We start from the raw sequence: 20,794 nt of genomic DNA on the forward strand, positions 1-20,794 counted from the left end.
GTATCATACTTATGATTTTATTCAAGAGCAAGATAAAGGTGGCGTGAGTGACCACAACATTTAGTCCGAGATAATGGAGGTGATTGCAGGAGAGGAAATCGGAGATGCTTTGTAACTGAACGACCAATAGAGATAATTCTCGAGCCTGGCTTGAAAGGAAGGGAGAATAAGATAAAAGAGAAGTTTTGAGATTAAGAGCAGAGGTGCACCGATTAGAAACGAGGCAAAGCCTAAGAATTGTAGTAAGTAAAAAAAAGAAAAAAAAAAACGTAATTACGACATTTATAGTGCAAAGAAAACGGAAAACGACAAATCTTCATTGCCAAAGATCGTGCTGAAATTTATATATATTATATATATATATATATATATATATATATATATATATATATATATATATATATATATATATATATATTGTCCATGACAATAATTACATTCGCTAATCCCGTGATTTGGCTGCAAAGAAACAAAGAAGAAATGAAAGAGAAAGTGATTGACATCGGCCATAGACCTTGGGTTATGACATATCGACAGCGGGAAGTACGTCAGTGTACATACGTGCAGCAGGTCTTGCAATAACTTATCGATTCGTTCAACGAGGAGCAATAAAGACCGGTTCGTTCTCCGAAATGACAGTCCAGAGAATCAACAACATTCGAGACACGGCAGTTGAAGGAGAGTGAACAACGAAGACATTCAGCATCAATCCGGGTCGTCATGAATGTACACATTTATAGATGATAATGTTATCCAACTGAAGTTTTCTTTTTATTTTAATTGAACGTGATTTTAAATTACTCCCAGTGCAATACGGTAACTCACGAAGAACTTGCTACAAGTTATGTGCTCACACATAGGCACGCACTCGCACCACAAACACATAACGTGTGCATGTAGTATGTGTGTATGTTTTAGTCACAAACACTTAAATCTTGACCTTAAAAAATGTAAGTGTTTGAATAACCTCATACTCACCAGCAAGATTATAGGGAATTATTGTTTCGAATATGTATCATCAACAAAGAAAAAAAAAAGCAAATGTAGCTCCAGGGTACGAAGAAGATTTCGTGTTAGCAAACCACGAAAAGTAATGGTCCTAACCCGATTCATGCATGTTTTTTTTTTTCTTACTTGTATAAAGACAAATGATCAGAGGCACATAATTCATGTCTGTGTAATCTTTATCTAATCCTACGGAAACATATGGAGAGAGAGGAGAGAGAGAGAGAGAGAGAGAGAGAGAGAGAGAGAGAGAGAGAGAGAGATTATAGCAGGCTTGTTTGACAGCAGGAGTAAATCGCGCTAAGAATTCTTTGTACCGTGACATATTGGACTTCAGGTGGATACAGTGACCATCTTACGCACGGTAACTGTTAGCTTGGTATGGGTTTCTTTAGACATGTTAAAACAGATGAGAAAACAAAGAAACGGGATATACGCATTCCAATGCAGAGAGATCGCACTTGACGTGAAACCAGAGCGCCTCCGCAATAGGATTCATATTGGACTATGGAAATTTGAGTTCTAGTTCTTAAGTCGGCAACGTTTGAGATGGGTAATTATTTCTAATGATATTACCAATTCACTCTTTGTGGAACGAAACAGTTTGCTTAGCCACACCACAGTCACCTCGTCAAGTGCCCCATTCCATACCATCCACCAAGTGGATCTCGTTTCTAGTCTCATTACGTCTCTGAATAAATAACAACCCGGTCAGTGCCCGACTGGCCGGCTTTTCTATAGATCTTATATCCACTCATGTATCCATCCTAGTTTTCGTTTAAACGAAGTGAATCCTATCCTTTCGCGTGTGGTAACATTTAAAATATAGGGTACATTAAAAACAGGAAAGTCCAATTAAATACTATAAAAATGCATACAGCTAAAAATTAGACGAACATGACGAAAGAAGTAAAACATATATACAGTATATATATATATATCTATATATATAATATAATATATATATATATATAATGCTAATAACACTACATAAGCAAACAATAGGTGTGTTTAATGAAGAATAACAGTAAGTTCATATATATAGTTAAAAGTAATTCGCGATCTAACCTAACCTACAACTAAACACGAATAGCCAGACCCTGATTAAAAACTGTCTTGCCTGTTAGTGAGCTTACAATCGGTAGAAAGATAAAGTAAAGTTTCTCAACGGCTCATTCATATGACGTAGTTCCAGAGCTCGTATTATTTATACATACATACATGGGTTCCGAGAAGGGAATCGGTGGAGAGGAGGGGAAGGTTTTGAAAGATGATCAAGTAGTAGCTACTTACATTTAATAGCTTTATCTTGAGAACATCGTAGCCTCGATATTTATCTATTTATATTTTTCCTACTAATTTGGAAATATATATTTATATCCTTAGAATAGTCATGATCCTTTGTGTATCACCGCACCGGAAAAAAATGGCAACAGAATCAAATAGATGAGAGGTGGCAACTTAGTGATTGACACATAGGAGGAGATGGCTCATCCAGTCTCCGGGTTTGTCATAATCGGCTCAAATCGAGAAAAGGTGAGAAAGCGGCTAGAGTACTGTGTCTTTCGTTGATGGCATCTAACAGTTTCTTTGATTGATCTTTTCTTTTGTTTCCGTGTGTGTGAGTTGCTGACTATAGTTCAAATCTTGGAAATTGAAATATAAGAAACTGTAATAAAAATTGGGGCAATCCGTTTTGACGTTAGTGAAAATGTAGCCCACAGGATGTGTATATTAACGTTCTTAGATCTGGTTCTGATATAGGCAGGCATCTATCCGTTGTTGTTGTTGGTGCCGGTCGGTTAAACAGAATTTGAATGTTTTCTTTTGTCTTGAAGTTTGAAGAGATGTTTTTAATGATCTTCAAAGGATGTGGACATAACTCTTCTTGTGCTTTTTTTTTCTGATTACTTATAACTAGAGCATTGCTTTGGTATAACATACATGTATTCTCTCTTTTTCTCTCTATCTATGCGTAAGTATTTTCCTTTAAGTATAACCACACTAAAACGTAAGACAATAGAGAAGCGAGAAAATTTGCCTAGTTTCATTAAGAAAGGATGGACGTCAGTGTATGCTTGTCCTTGAGTGAGGACCCGTGCACTAACTGAATAAGGACTAATCATGAAAAACTGGGAAAGCAAGCGAAGTAGGAAATCCTGAAGTTCTCAAGTTGTAAGGAAGAAGATGACGGGAGTAGACACAATGGGAATATTTTTTGCGGGGGACTCTTCCCACGTTACTTTCCCAGAGTATCGTCCTAAATGGAACTAGAGAATAGAAAGAGGGAGAGTTAAAAAACGCAATAAAAGACGATACACTTGTAAAAGTACTATAGGGTGTGAGCGGCAATCGAGAAATCACAAGAATAAGTGCGAATCTGCGACCTGTTAAGGGTTAAACAGCGAACTCCATGGAAGATTATGTCCATTTTGTGAAATCAGCATGAAATATCAGAATCTTCATTATAACATTCATTCGTGGATTAGGTAGAAAATTATATACTAAAAATACTAGGAGTCTGAGGGGAAAAAAAAAAAAACTGATTTGGTCATGAACAGTTAAACCTTTGGTCATTCAGAGTTGTAAAGGTATCAGTCTGTAAGAAACGAAACTGACAGGTAGACAGACCACAGTGGATCCTGACCATAGTCATCTGAATAGGAAAGAAGGCAGTCATTTAGGAAAAGCCACACCGCACATTGATAACAAACTGACGACAAAATACAAGAACTACAGAGTAACTCATTAGATCTTGGCAAAACCCAAATTCGAAGAGTAGTAGGGTGTACCACTGGCAGAGAATATGACCTTTTCACCCAATGACGTACTAAACCTTCCCACACCTTATCCTGGTTAAGGGGTTTAGCACATGCCTACAATTTCAAAGAAAATATCTTTACAGATTTTTATTTTTTCATGTAATCACCAATGACAAAAATTGAAATATTCTTCGACTCTTATTTCTAACAGAAGTAAAAACTGCGCCAAAGAAACTTTTCTGTGTATCGTATAATCAAGGCTACCTAAAATGGATCTATTTTTCGCGGTCTTGGTATAATGCTGCATGAGCCGCGGTCCATAAAACTTTAACCAAGGTCCTGTGGTGGCCTGGCCTATACCGTTACCAGACGCACGATTATGGCTAATTTTAACTTTAAAAAAAAAAGTACAAAGCCTAGAGGGCTACAATTTGGTATGTCTGATGGTTGGAGGGTGGATGACCAACGTACTAATTTTCAGCCGTCTAGCATCAATATTTTTTAAGATGTGATGGCGGACAGAAAAAGTGTGGACAGACAGACAAAGCTTTCTCAGCCGTTTTCTTTTAAAGAAAACTAGAAATGAGTACATTATTTTTCATGCTTTCTTTTCCTCTCTATACTATCAATAACAATTGAAAAGTTAATATAAGACATCTATAACGATAACATTATTAGAGGTATACAGTACTTGCATATTCTCGGATAGGGATACCCACAGAGCCGAGCAGTGGGACAAAAATCTTTTTATTGTTTCAGATATAATTTGATTTCACATTAAATTAAGATTACATAACTTGGAATTTTTCTTGATTCTGCGTTTTTTTCTTTAAACAATAACTGCGGAAAGGGTTTTTGATGAAAAAGCCACCATACGTAATTTTTTCCATTACTCTATTGCATAATTATGTATCCATGATGTATATCTTTCAAGTATATAAATTTCATGGATGTCTATTTTTTTTATTGACATTTGAGTTTTACTTTTCGACATCTATTCATTTTATGTAAATTTATCCATTTGTTTTTAATATGAGAATCTATTGAGAATAAAGTTATTTATTTATACTGTTACACACACACACACACACACTCACACACTTGAGGAGTTGTAAGAGCACGAAAGGGGTTGGTCAACTTCTTGTTTGAATCCATCCTGTGGGACATAATGGTTCAAAAGATAGATCATCATACTATTATATATATATATATATATATATATATATATATATATATATATATGTATGTATGTATAAGTGGGTATCTGCGTGTAAACGTAAGAGCCACCATGCCCTCTCTTATCTTATCAAATGCTTCACACTCGATACGCTTGTCACTACAAGTGTAGTACCCAGAGTGTGAGAAGAATTTGTATAGTTAAGAGGACATTGCAGTGATTACAATTACTTAAGTATCTGGTAAAAAGTGACTGTAAATATATTTGTTTCATTATTATACATTAGTTAAATTTATTCTGTAATCTGACTTTTTATTTTTATTATTTTCTGTATATTAATTAATTTCATTTTTTCACATTGATTTTTTAAACGTTTATTATTTGTATCATGTATTTATTTTCTACCAATATATTTCTTTAAATATTATATCTTTATTCATATCTATTTATTTATTTGTTCATTTTTTATTCTTTACTTTTTCATATCACTATTATAAATTCATCTATTTGCTTACTTTAATCGTTACGAGTATATACATTATAACTATTTCATTTGTTATAGGTTTATGTCTATTTATTTGCTAATTTGTTGTATATTTTTCTGATTTTTATGTTTACACCAATAAAAACACGCGTGTATGTATATATATATATATATATGTATATATATATTACATTCGCATATGTATTGTTATATATAATTGCTTATTTACTTTTTCATTTATTGTATCTGTATTTTACTTCTTATATATTTTTACCTATATTTTATATTACATAAATACTATGTGCACAGATTCATACTTATATAAGTTACTTAAATAATACATTTTTATTTTTACATTTATATTTATATTTATATATATATATATATATATATATATATATATATATATATACTTGTTTATTAATTCTTTTATTCACATACACTTATTTATTCTTAACAGTTATCCATACAGTGTTTATTTATTAATTTTTTTATCATTTGTATATTACTTATTTATTATATATCCACTTATAAACAATTTCCAAAATCATGGGACGTGTTTTACCATACGAAGCCATACCTATTCATATTAAATTTCTATAACTATTTTGTTTTTGTTTATATTACAATAATCATTTTTTTTTATTTTCATTTATATGTTTTATATAGAACAGTTCATTTCTAATTCATTATTAAACTGTATATTAATTTATTAATTTAAATATTTCTTTACTTATTGTTGATATGTAGCTATTACATTCTTATATATTTGATGATCATATGTACTTTAAATGACTTGTTTATGCATTTATTTGTTTATATATATATTATACATATAAACTTACTTATATTATATTTGCATGTATTTTTCTGTCTATTCTACATTTAGCTTTCTCTAAGACATTTTCGAGTTTTACAAACAGCAACTAATCTTCACGGGGTCGCCTGAATAACGACCATTTCAATTCATACAAAGTAACTTTTGACAAATCTCAGGGATTCTCTCAGATACTTGAATAATAAGAATTCCTGTGTCTTTAACTCAACGCGAAACACGCTCTCAGACCTTTTTAGGCTCCGTAGAACTTTCCTAGCCCTCCAACAAGAACAACAATAGCCTGCAAGAAGAAAAAGATCAACAACAAGTTATTTTGTAGGCTTACTTCCCGAGTAAGCGAAAATGCGAGTCAAAGGACAGTAATGGGATCACTGACAATCCTAAGTTTCGCTCACAAGTCTCCTTCGAACATCTTGTACAGAATGGGGTCAACAGTTTGTCGAAGCGGCCTTAAATGAACATTATTTTCCTTTCATTGTTGAATTAATGCAGAATAGAAGATACTTCCCGGATACAACATTTCTATTTTTTTGCAATCGCGCCACTGTGGAGACAATCCCCGCTATGCATTTTTCCCGTTGGTGCACAAATTCAGTGGGTGTAGAAAAGCAAACGCAAAGTTCGGCTCATGGGTAGATGATTTTTCAGGGTTTGATATTGATATAAGAATATGTATATTTTCCTACCTGTTCGTGGAGCATGATGTGTTGTTATTCTGAAATCCTGAATAACAAACCACAGAAATTGGGAAAAAATAAGTAACGACTTTAGTTTATCCCGCTCATATTTTGGATACCTGCTAGTACAATAAACCTGTTAAGGGGTGGGTGCATTTTATTTTTACTTCATGTAATTATACTACTATGGAACAAATCATTCATCTGTGGCTTTTCACAAGGATCCATAAAAATATAACTTTTCTTTCGGCCAATTCTCACTGGGTGTATGATGATTTATTCTGGCATTTAATTCCTTACTCGTCCGGCCCAAATAAAATGAATCGTAGTCCTATGGGATTTGATAAACAATGTTGGTACTCTGGTGATGATAATTTCTTAAAAACATCTCTTTTTACAGTGTCAGTCTATGAAAGATTACAATTTCACTGAATGTTATCAACATTGCAGCGATGGACTCAAAGCTGATGAAATAAGGCAAAGAAGTGGCTTTCTTAGGTTATTTGCTCCGACTGTCAGTTTTATAATAAGTGAATTATTCAGTTATCAAAGGAAATTAATATTAATTTAAACTCAGGTCTATAACTATTGACCTCAATCTATGCAAGATGTTCGGAGGAGATAGAAGAGGAAGACTTAAGATTGCCATTATTAATCCAAGTTAGTGTCCTTTGCCCAGCTGTGTTTAACCCAAGTATATATACCTGGGGTAATCATCGACAGCTGTACTGTTCCTCACCTGAAAATTTAATCTAAGTGTATGCAATACCCCATCAAGTTTAGTTGTTGTTTGTTAAAACAAGACCTCTTTGCAATCTTGTCTTTTTTTTTTTTATTGCAGGTAGTTTGCTAGAAAATGCCTTCAAGGAAAGACAAAAAATCTTGTTGTTCGTTGCTTTACTTTCCTCGCGTCCAAATGCCCTCTTTCTCTCTCTCTCTCTCTCATATATATATATGTATATATATATTATATATATATATATATAATATATATATATATGTGTGTGTGTGTGTGTGTGTGTGTGTGTGTGTGTGTGTATGTATATGTAGTATGTATAACTGAATCATGAAAGTTTTGAATGTGTTAGATTTATTTTTTATATAATATATATATATATATATATATATATATATATATATATATATATATATATATATAAATAAAAAATAAATCTAACAGTGTCCTACGACGTTAGAAAGGTCCGTGAAAACATTATTTATACGACAAAACCTTATATATTGACTAATATTCTTCTATAATCTAAATACTGGTGAATGTGGACAGATGAAAAGAGAAAAATGTATTCATAAGGCATATACACGACACGGCGACATTGGTCCCGCGATGGAAAGACGTCGTTCATATGTCATATTTTGGTTCTCGTTAGCTCCATTGGCCTTGGTTAGCTCCCACGTGCGTCGAGTCTGGTGGGCGTATCCACTGCAACACTTGTTTGAGACAAGTGTTTTGGATGCGCAAGTGTTCCAGTGGATACGCCCACCAAACTTCGACACACGTGGGAGCGAACGAGTAACAAAACAAAAGAAGTAAAGAATGCGCCGACGTTCCTTCGGCGCCGTCGAGTTTCCTTTACAGCGTATAATACTGTATGAAACTCTCAATCACGCCAATGAGACTCTCAGCCGCGGCTCATGAAACTTTCAGCCATGACCCTTTGATGGCCTGTGATGTAGGCACCTTTAGTAGTGCCAAACGCACGACGATCAAGGTTAACTTTAACCTTAAATGAAATAAAAGCTATATCATATATATATATATATATATATATATATATTATATATATATATATATATATATATGTGTGTGTGTGTGTGTGTGTGTGTGTGTGTACGTGTGTGCGTGCTGGGATAAACAAAGCCATCTAGTTTTCTTATAATTGCTTCTGTAATCATAATACTAGCGAGTAGACTTAAAAGAATCCAGTGCGCAAAATCAAAGTTGATTATTAAGTGATTAGTATTATTCTACGCTACTGGATAAGAGGAGAGGTTAAAGTCGACGGGCTGTTAGTATTTGCGTTATTACATCAGGTATAAGAATGCTAATTTTTAAAATTTTCATTCTCTTGTCTTTCATCAATACATTGAAATTCCTTTAGTGGCGCGCTCTACGCATTCAGGCGAGACACGCTTTTAAAATTTTGTTGATTCATACTGAATTTCCTCATTAACTGATTGTAAACAAAATACATGTTCACGAGGAAAGTGAAACAACGAAGGGCAAGATCTTTCCCCAGTAAGTCACTCAAAGGCATTTTCAAGTAACTCGAAACTGCCAGCGTAAAGTCGAAGGATCCTTAGATCTTCCATCACTAAACTTCTCTTAATTACAAACTAATCAAGTAATTTTTCTCAGTTACAAACTAATATGCTATTCTTTCAACACTTAAGTCAGGACTAATCATATCACTTTGCAGTATAAATGTTATAATCTACTCATCATGACAGTTCTTTAGACAATGAAATGTGGGTCTAACAGCCACCCTCCTTCGTTGACGAAAGTCTTATGAAAAAACTGGCTTTTATTGCCTGTTCTACAGTTCTTTTGCCAAAAGAAGTTGGAAATACAATTTCTTATACAGTTGAAAATGGATAATCGAATACACACACACACACACACACACACACACACACACACACACACACACACATATATATATATATATATAATATATATATATATATATATATCCAAACAGCGGTGGCGACAGCCGGATATACATTCAATGAGGAAGAAGGACATAAAGACTTGATAAAAGGGTCAATTTATTCCCGACGTTTCGTAATGTCTTCACTACATTTTCGAGGGCTGTACAAAATAGATAGCATAAAATAAATTACAATAAAGCTAAGAATTTGAGATTTAAAAGTTGCACAATGATTACAATCTTAAAATATTAAAATACTAAAAAGACACATTTAAAAACAAAAAACGTAAACTAAACAGGACAAAAATGATTAAAATAAGTAAAAAAAAATTAAAAAAAAAAAAATAATAATGACATATTCAAGTAAAGTAAAACTGGACCAACCTATTCAGCGGCAATGCCAAGACTGGAGATAAAAGGAAGAAACTAAGAAAGGTACAATGTGCCAGGAGAAGTTTGGCTATTCAACAAGGGGACGAGTCGTTTATTTAATCATTAACGATTCTAAAATTGTCAAATCGTAGCTGTTGGAAATTCGTCCTACAACTGTAAAGTCCTTGTTGTCAATGGAGGTTTAACATATTTTCGAATGATTTCTATATATATATATATATATATATATATATATATATATATATATATATATATATAGCGTGTGAAAAAGATTAGGCTACCTTTGTAGCCTTAACAAGACCCCAATGAGTTGTCCACTCTTGTCTTCATGCAAGAATATTGAAGTTATTCATGGTAAAAAGATAAGGAATGATGAATAGAGTGTAAGGAATATAGCTTAAGAACCTTCAGCGATTCACGTATTCTTCTTAGAAGCCTCTAAATTGAGAAATCAATGGTTGTATCTTTCAGTCATCTCGGAGGAGCCTTTGCTCATCACGAAAACAGCAAGAAGCAGGAACATTTCGCTCCCAGCTAAACCTTACTGCATCTGCTGTAAAAAAGCAGCGTCAACTCTATAATTTACTGTTATTTTTAACTTGTTGTTACACTTATTTGTGATTTCGAACGTGGAAATGTTTACTGCTAAAAACGCACAATTCTCTTGGGGTTTATTAAAAACTTGGATAAGGTTTATTTCCACATAATTTCCTGCTGTAGGAATACTGCACAGAGTCTTTCCACTGGTATTAATGTTATTATGCATACATTCTCGTTTAATCTTGCCTTGTGCTTTCATTAAAGATCTCACCAGTTTTACTGTGTTTCTCGCGGACACATACCTTCTTACTCACTATTGTCTTACCACACTGCATAATATTATCATCCAACGAGGAATTCTCATTATGTTGCACCATCTTCCACAGTAGCTAATAATTTTATTTCCTTACACATCGATTGATTTATTGATTTTCTTCATTCATTTCGTCCAGTTCACATTCTGCGATTAATGTTTTCGCTAATATTTATTGTTTAAATAATATTCACATTCGTGTTAATCCATTTTGACTTTCTCTTTTCTCTTTTTTGTCAAATCTTCAACTGAGGCATCTACCTTCTCCAGAAATTTGTTTTATCGAGCTTTTTAGTATCTATATCATAACATTCAATCTTTTACAAAACAGTAACCATTTTTATTGTAATGCATAAGCGTTTTTGAAATAACTTTAATAATTTATTTGAATAGATCAAATAAGAATATCTTTGTGTCATATATATATAATATATATTCATATATATATTATATATATATATGATATTATATATATATATATATATTATAGTACACAAACAAGAGTAATATAGGTACCAGGTATACTATAAGGTAGCCTTCAAATTTACCCCATGACTCCTCCAAGTCGAGGTACTAAAGCATAGATTTTTTGTAGGACCATAAATTTCATATGGAAATCTAAGACTAATTTCTTCATATAAAAGAACTGTGTAAAAGTTTTATCTGTGATACCAGAGGAGAGAGAGAGAGAGAGAGAGAGAGAGAGAGAGAGAGAGAGAGAGAGAGAGTGGTGGGGGATGGGGAATTGTCGGTTTCTATTCATATATTATAAGACTGGGAGTTGGGCGGTTGCCCAGGTGCAAAAGCTCGTGCCGGCATATGACCTGCCTAATTCAAATCATGTGAGAAGGGAGTTGCCTCTATGCTGGCCCAAAGCAATCATAATAGAAGGTATGTTGAGCTTATCACTGTATGTGAAAGAAAAAGTTAATTAAACTGGCAGCAGACTTTAAACATCTGGTGTAAGCTTAATAGGTGACAAAGAAGCCCAACTACTACTGGGCATTCATGTGATCTTAATGGTAATATGCAGTGTTTGGAAAAGGATGACTGTCCTGTTTGTTGTTTTGTTTGTCTACCATCCTTCCCAGAATCAAACCGCAACTTGAAACGTGGCTTATCTTATACCTTATTCATATCCTGTCCTGTCCTAAACTTTTAACATCCTCACTGTAAACTTTAGGGGAATACCTATTCCACCATCCTTGAACAAGGTTTTTGAGAACTTTGACATTAACTCAAATCTTACAATAGTTAAGCTTTATTTATACCATCTGAAGACTACTTTGCAGACATTGCATTGTATACTGACACCGTTGTTTTATTACGCATTTCCATCTGTAAATGTCTTGAACCATCTGATTTCCTCTTTAATTCCATGCACCCTATCACAATTTGTCTATGTTTAAATAATTGTCTTCCTACGTTACCGATAACTGTTGGATCCCGAGTTCTCATTCTCAAGAATTCGGTGATCGATTAGTCTGTGCATATTTATTCTTGCAGAATCTGTCAATGGGGAAGGAGGCCCGGGAGGGCTTGGTTGAGCCATCCAAGGCCTAGGAGCCATCCAACCTCAAAACTCTGTTACTCGTAACAAGCTGCCCTCCTAAAATCAAACCTATTTTTGGCCTGTATTTTATGTATATTTTCATATTAAAAAAATTTTTACTTCGAACGAATATTATATTCAAAGATATTCATCCATACATGTGACGTTGATGTATTTAATTCATAGTAAGTGAAAGCAACGTATTAGGTTAATCGCAAGTCACGGAGACACTGACAGTTTCTTGTTGCTTCTTCTTGACTGTAGTTGAACGACGACGAGACGACGTCAAGTGATTTCTATTGTAAACAAGTTCTCACCTTTCCCGAGTCCTGTCACTCAGGTCAGTAGCATACTGTGTTCTGTCTTGTCTGTCAGACTGCACAAAGAATGGATTTTTTTCGTTTTTATATTTTCAATTGGTTATTTTAATATGTTGATTAACATTTTACGGTCATGCCGTTTTATGTAACCTACTATTTTGGGAGTGAACGACCATTAGTAGTAAGGGTTGGGCCCAAAACTTGACTCGAGTCATCTTTCTTTTTGACCTCTGATGAATGTCGCAGTTTTGACAGTGATATTCTCCTATTAAATTTAGGTGTGCAACTGATTCCAAAGTCATTTTGAGCTCTTACTACTCTGTAGGCCTTTGCCCAACCATGCCAGAATGTTTTTACCTAAGCTAGTAGTACTTAAACCTGCACTACTTTAGACGAGGTAGCCCTAGTAGTATTAGTAGTAGTAGTAGTAGTAGTACTAGTAGTTGAAGAATAGGTAGGTAGGCCTATGTACTACCTACTAGAAGAGTTTTGTTGTAGTAGTAACTACTTTATTAGGTATTATTCTAGAAGTCCAACAGATACTACCTATATACTATTTACTACCTAGGTATTCTAGGGCAGTTAGGCCGACAGGACTAGTAGCTAGGTACTAAATAGCTATTGGCAAAGTTGTTGAGTTAAATTAAGTTACCCTAATACTGGAGATTTGATGTTGTACTCGTTAAGCCTCATCCCCGCAGAGGGACAGTGCTGTCAGTGTACCTTATGCTGTGCACTGTAGGCATTACTTAAATCTAGGGTACTAGTAATATTCTGCAGCGGCCTAGATTATGGCAGTTGCAGTTTTCTATACAGTTTTACCTCCCGAACAAGAATTTTAAGTAATATTTATTTGGACGACTGTAATTAACCCCCGGGGGCCAGTACTAAACACGGCGAAATACATTGGACGCCCCAATCCCTAGTGGATGTCGTATCCGCGGTTACGTCCCTTGCAGTCCGTGCGGAACTATTCTGTAGAATTACCCTTAAGGTGTTGTTGCGTTTCTTTGGCCCCCAGCTGCAACCCCTTTTCATTCCTTTTACTGTACCACTGTTCATAAAGGCTATTCTCTCTCTTCCATCTTCCTATCCACCCTCTCCTAACACTTGCCTCATAGTGCGACTGTGAGGTCTTATACTCCTGTTACACCTTTCGGGCTCTTCTGCTTTCAATGAACTTTTCAGCGCTGAATGACCTCCGTTTCGTTCTTAAGTCTCCTTAATTTGCATAATACAAAAACCATGCCTACAGAGATCTGTATTTACTGTGTTTTATTTTTACATTTAAACATTCATTCCCACAGGGAGGTACTTTATAAAAATGGCATTCACGGGAGTGGTTGTGGTTGGTATTAAAGTAAATATTTATTGGTAGTTATTTACAATTTTTGTAATCTTACATTTCCATTTACAATGCTTGGTTAACCCACTATATTCCCCTCCCCCTTTTCTCTTTAGCTTCCATATACAGGCAGTCCCCGGGTTACGACGGGTTCGGCTTCCGATGTTAAGGCGCTTTTCAATTACATTCATCAGAAATTATTTCCAGGGTTACGACGCCTACAACGCTGATCTGGCACAAGAAATATGACACCAAAAATGCAAACTAATCAATATTTGAAGGTTTATTGATGAAAAATGCAATAAGAATGCAGTTTTATATAGTTTTGAATGCACCCAAAGCATTAAAAGTAAAGTTTTCTTAGGATTTTTGCCGATGTTCTGGCTTATGACGATTTTCAACTTACAGCTGGTCTCAAGAACGGAACCCCCGTCGTAACCTGGGGACTGCCTTTATTAGACTCAAGGTTTTTGGTTGAGTAAAGGAGCAATAATAAGTAAAACACATTGTTATACCATATTTTAATCTTCTTGATTGAATCCAACTCAGGAAACCTAGGGTTGCCATACGTCCAGATTTTCCCGGATATGTCCGATTAAGTGTCAAAATCTTCGTCTGCGGGGAATTTTAAACTTTCCACAAATTTCCAGAATTTCAGCTTTTACAAATAAAAATAAAAAATTTAATAAAATAGAAATAACGAAAACAACAAATAAACATAATATAAATGAATAAATTATATTCACATAGGCTTACAAGGCTGATACAGATTCATCCTGCTCTTAAGTCCTTCTTTCTATCGCAAGACCACCCACCCACAGTGATAAAATTCTTTAAGAAGGAAATGAGTGAAATATATCTGGCACATGCACTCATTAATGAATGCGTTTCATGCACACATTCAAACAATTGAAAGGGGAAGCAATTCTGTTGTAGAAGTGTTGGCATGTTTGGAGTCTGTTCACAAAGTACTTGTAGAACGTAAGAATATATATTTCATATCCTTAAAAGTTAAAGGAATGGTTGCTCAGAAACGTACTGAAGGGTATGGTAAAGAGTGTGAAAGTTTTTTTTGCAAAAGTAACTAATTTGTACAACAGATGTTTAGAGTATCTAGGTAAGTGGATGAAACCAATGGAAGAGTTTTCTTGCTTCAATTGGATAAGTTTAACTGAAATACCAAATTGGGTTGCTTTGGAGCCGTCTGTTAAATATTTGATAGACAAGGGGATAGAAGTTGATGACGTGAAATGCTTCGATCAAGTTAGTAATTTGAAGGTGTTTGTAAAGAGTTGCTACAATGATGAAGAATTTAATAAATTGTCAGCACATGAAAAATGGACCAAATACTTTGGAAAAAATAAAAGAATATTGAATGTCATTCACATTTGCTAAGAATTGCACAGTTTTTCTTTACTGTAGCATCTCACAATGCAAATGGAGAGTGAGTATTTTCACTAATGAAAAGTCAGTGGACAAAAGAGAGGAATAGGTTGAATGTTGCTACAATGAAGGGTCTCTTGACATTTCAATACAACTTCCATGAGACATCATGCAGTGACTTCTACAACTACATAAAGTTCTCCTGAAAAGTATCAGATCTCAAAAATATGGATGGGCACATGCCACACAACATGCAGCCACAGACATAATGAGCAAAGAAGACTGTAACTAGATTAAGATTAAATAGAAATTCAAGACAATCAGCCTAATGTTAAAGTAAGTTTTTTTTTTTTTTATTATTTTGTCATACACACATGTGCACATCAGTGATACATCATACAAACTGCATTTTTTTTTTAACTAGGGAAGGGTGGGTGGGGGGTGTCAAGAGGGAAGCTTCCTGTATTTTGACTGTTCAGATCTGGTAACCCTAGGAAACCTGGTCCTACTTGACTGGCCTTGGATCTCCCCTGCCCCCCCCCCCCCCCCGCTTCCCCCTCCGCCCCATGTTACTTGACCCTAATTATGACTTCTCATTGGGGTTCACTCACTTTGACAGATGTAGGGTCTGTAATGGGTTAACTGAGTACCTGTGGTGGAAACGAATATAAGGTATATTACAATTGTCAGAATTAAAGAGAATCAGAAAAAGTGTATATCACTAATTTTGAATTTAATTGTGTTGTCTTAAGTTTTGATATACCTAATTTGTTTCATTGTCAGTGGATAGAATGTGTCATTTTATAACTTTGGGCACAAAGAAATAGGCTCAAGTTGTCACACCCACGATTAATGAGTAATTATGTACTAAGACTGGAAAGAAACCAGTAAAAACAGCATGACACAGCCATTGCATATGTGCAGTTCTTTGTACAATTCTGTAACAAGTTACACCAAATGGTACAGATGGGAAGATAATTATAGTCTGGATATGAATAATATCAGCCAGTGATGATATCATTACAATTTAAATAAGAATTATTTTAAAACACCAGCCAGTCCATATCTCCTCAATTATGTAATAATTTGTGAAGGTTTTGCTTAGACAAAATATAATAAACTGTGCATGAAAAGTCTGAAATGTATGTCACTGCCATGAGAAAAGTGGACTATACTATTATATAAATATCAATCAGGTCTAGGCTAGACTATCAATGTTCCTGTGAAAGTAATTATGTATAGATTTGTTTGTACAGAAATACAAACCAGATCCTTTTATGAGGAGTGTTTCTCAGTGCAAGCTGGAAGCAGTCATTGAAATTTACTAACAAGATTGTCAGCCTAATTATTGGTAGGTGAGTGAGTGATTGGGGTAACCCACACCTGCCACCCTTCACTGAACACTTCTTTGGCTGCTGTCAATTGAGGAAGTCTTGCTGTAGTGTGCTTTTGTCAACTGTCAAATTAAAACTTGCCTTCCACTTTCTGTATGCATCTTGATTTTCCTTGTGCCTAAGAAGTATAGCCATAAAGATGTGAAGGACTTGAGCAAATGTGTGGTTGCTTCATTTCCTCTGTGTCTGTAGATATTATTTGTTCTGTAGATTGGTAGGACCTGGAGTTCTGATCTTTCCTATTAGGAGTATTTTAATTGGTCTCCTCAGCAGTGGAAAAGGTCTGGCAACACGAGAAGGAAGGCTAAAAAGCATTTGTCAGGATCATCAGAAGGAAATACTTCCGCATTTTGACAGTTGAATCTTTTTGGTTTCTTCCTTCCCCCTTCTCAGCTCCTCCCTGCTCCTTCTATGCATATGCCCTTGGCCTGTTCTGAGGGTGGTACATGTTGGAAGGTGGATGATCAACTTGTTTCCTCTTGTAGTGATATATCAGGTATACATGTGGACTCTCCTGAAGCGACCCTGGCACAGGCCTCTTCACCTTCTACCTGACAACATCAGATGCTCCAGGAATGACAGTTTAGATCTAGTACTTGTAGAAGACATGGCTTTCACTTGGTAGTCTGGAAGCCCATCTTTTGCTTTTGTGGATGACTCGGCTTCCTCTGTTCAGTCTCTTGTCTTCTGTTGCTGCATCTGCTAGCTAGCTTAATCCTTATGAGCTTCTAGTAGTGGTATTCTTACCTGTGGGAGATGCCCCACAGTATTAACTGTGGCTGATGTTCCATTGATGTCTACTTTCCTTGCTTTGACCTGTTCTACACCAAAGGAGAGTCTTCCCCTGACTTCTTGGACAGGAGGACTACCCCTGACTATTCCTCTACTTCTGCTGAGGTATGTGGAATAGAGTCAGTGCTACCTTCTTGTACAGTCTGAGATTTGTGTTTTGCGACAGAGTGTACCAGTTTCGAGCATTATGCTTCCGCCTTTGACTATTCCACAAGTTTTTACGCAAGTCCTTGCTCCTCTCGCCAGGTGGCTACATTTGATGGGAATAAATAATCTCCCTTGTCTTAGATGACTGGCTCCTTTGTTCACTGTTGGAGATGAGGTGCCGGGGGACATTGCAAAGACGCTTCGACTAGCACAGGAGCTAAGCATACTAATAAACTTCCAGAAGTCCCACCTGGTTCTATCTCAGACAGTTCCATATTTGGGAATGTTGATAAACTCTCAGAGTTTTCAGGTTTCTCCATCCCCTGATATAATTCAGTCATGCTTGAAAAAAAGTAAACCCTCTCGGAAGCTTAGCCTCCTCCCCGCTAATGGACATTAAGCACAAAAGAAGTCAGCTCCGCTGTTTGATTGTGCATAAAAAAACAATTGAATCACTACCTCGAACTTCAAATTTTAGCTGCTGCATGAGTAAAAGATATAGTTGTGTAATTACTTGGTAAATTTATATGAAACTTAATTTCATCAAGACAATACCATTTCTTGCTGTTTAGATATTGGAGCACATGTGCATTGGAACCCAAAGGTTCATATTTATTACTGATAAACTTGTAAAACTGAAAGTTTTTTTACTTAAATGTCTTATATTTTAGTTATTACTTTGTACTTTTAAGAGTTTAAAAAAAATGTCTTGTATTTTTGTTGCTATTATGCTGTACTACTTCTAAAGTTCTTTATCATTCCAGTTATAATTTTTTTTTTTTTCGTATTTTCAGATCTATTGTGGGTACTACAGTGTTTGTGTGTGTTGAACATTACTGTTAAAGGATAGAGATGGCGGGACCTATTTACAATCCTGTAAGTATCAGAGTACTATAATATGGCTTTTTTATTGTATCTAACTATACTATTATATACAGTACGTATTACATAAATAGGAAGAATTTACTCTTATAGTTTCAGAAGTTGTTCCGTTATTAGGTTACATATTCGTATTTACTGAATACATAGTGAATACGTATTCTAGTAGTACTCGTATTTTGCAGTTATACTTTTGAACCTAGTTGTGTAGAAGTTTAAATTATGATAATTTAAATAAGAAGTAAAGTTTTCAAATAGTGTAGAATAATAATACTTTAGCAGAAAGTATTCATAAATACAAATTATTGACTTATCAAAGCTTCGTGCTTCGTTTTGAAGTGGATGCTGTGCTAGGTTGTTTACATTATATTTGCAATCCCATTTACTATTCTGCAGATAATTTATATACAACATGGAAAAGTCTCCAGTTTTTTAGAGACTGTTTGTCCTGTGAAAAAATTTTCTTTTATTCTACCATGTCTTGAAGTCTTCTTTAGTTATGTCTTCAATATCTGAGTCTCATTTGGATTTTCTTGATACAAACTTTGTTATATCACATTTCTTATTCAGATATTAGTATGTATAAGCGTATACAGTTCTGGCATTGTTGTTTATGAGGCATATTGTTTGTTACAAAATTCTCAGAATTCTATAATTCTGATTATCTTTTGCATTCAGATCTTTCCTGACTACATAATACACCACTTAGCATTAGACAGGTTATTAATTTTAAGTCTTGTCTTTTCTTGTGAGACATTTAGTCCAGTGGTAGGAGGGGGAATCACCACAGGAGGGGTTGCAAAATTTCATGCAACTTGTCCAGACCAGTTTTTTTGCATAGATTTTAAATCTAGTGGGTGGTCGACTGGGTTCACGGGCTTTTTCGAGATATCAAAGTTCATCTTTTTACTATATGTATTTATTAGATCTAAAAATTCATAAAAATTTTTGTTTCTGATGAGTAAAATACATTATTTCATTGCATAATTTTGTTTTGAAGTGGTGTTTGTTTAGTATAAAAAAAAGCACATGTAATCATATGAGACTTTGCACACCAACCGCTCTAATTCGTGAGACAATTCTAGTGCTGGATGATCTTATAGGTTCCACCACATGGCTTTTGACCTAAATTCTATATTCAGTTCAATACCAACATGACATGATTCCCCTCTATGCGCTCAACTATCGAAGTTTGCTTCGCATGTGCTGTGTTTTTTCGTGAATTATGCAAAAATTCATTATGCATTATGGGGGCTCCTAATCCTCCCTCAATCCATTCTCACTAGACATTGACCCTAATAAATTGTTCAACTATAGCAAGCTGCTTCTTAGGGATGTAGCAGAAGGTCTGTTTTCATCATACAAAAAGGGTGTTGAGCTCTTCATTGATTTCAGTGTCTGTCTTGAATCCAAAAATGCTTGAGGAACAAAGCACTTTTTCAATCCATTACAAAGAACACCATGGAGATGTTTTCAAGAGATTACAAAAAGATAATGTTGAAGTCTCGAGAAGGGAAGATAAGGATATAACAGTATCCTAGGATTACTTGCAGCAAAATCTTGTGAGGAACGTTTATCCATAAATTTGCCTAAAGCTCAAGAATATCCATTAGCTCCAGTACCATTAATTCTAGCAACTGTAGATGGAACTTGTCGAAAAACAGCCAAGAGAAAAATTATGTAAATCATTCTTAATTCATTGGATTATGATGTAGTACTACTATGTACCAACAATGTGCCAAGCAATGCAGGTTATGTGACTAACCTTATATTTTTTTTGCAAAACTACCTGCTACATTTAAACTGTTAGCTGGAAGGATAATTTCTGACATACCTTTGTGTTACAAGATGGTTTACTCTGCGTGGCAAACAGTAAAAATAGCTTCAAACAAACAGAGCAGTTGGTAAGAGACCAAGCAGAAGAAGGCATTCTTTAGACACTTGATATTGGAATTACATTCTCTTTTGGTCAGTTTCTGTGTAACGGTTGCAATAAGGAAAGAATGCTGCATCTGACAGAGCAGGTTCTTTGTGAAGCAAAATTATTTGAAATACTGAGTTTTCTACTTTATAAAAAGAGAAGCATGCATGAAAGTTATTTCAAAATGTTCAGTGGAAGTACCA

General features: G+C 34.9%; 1 protein-coding gene across 1 annotated transcript in view; it reads left to right on the forward strand.

Moving 5' to 3' along the window:
* Positions 1–12,421: 12,421 nt before the first annotated feature.
* The window catches only part of LOC135201854 (galectin-4-like), a 218,109-nt gene continuing 209,736 nt past the window's right edge, over positions 12,422–20,794 (forward strand). The window contains 2 exon segments of the mRNA XM_064231146.1: positions 12,422–12,750; positions 18,586–18,667. Of these exon segments, the coding sequence (XP_064087216.1) occupies positions 18,644–18,667 (24 nt within the window). The 5' untranslated portion in view covers positions 12,422–12,750; positions 18,586–18,643.

The sequence above is a fragment of the Macrobrachium nipponense genome, chromosome 28, assembly GCF_015104395.2.
Source record: "Macrobrachium nipponense isolate FS-2020 chromosome 28, ASM1510439v2, whole genome shotgun sequence".
Lineage (NCBI taxonomy): Eukaryota > Metazoa > Arthropoda > Malacostraca > Decapoda > Palaemonidae > Macrobrachium > Macrobrachium nipponense.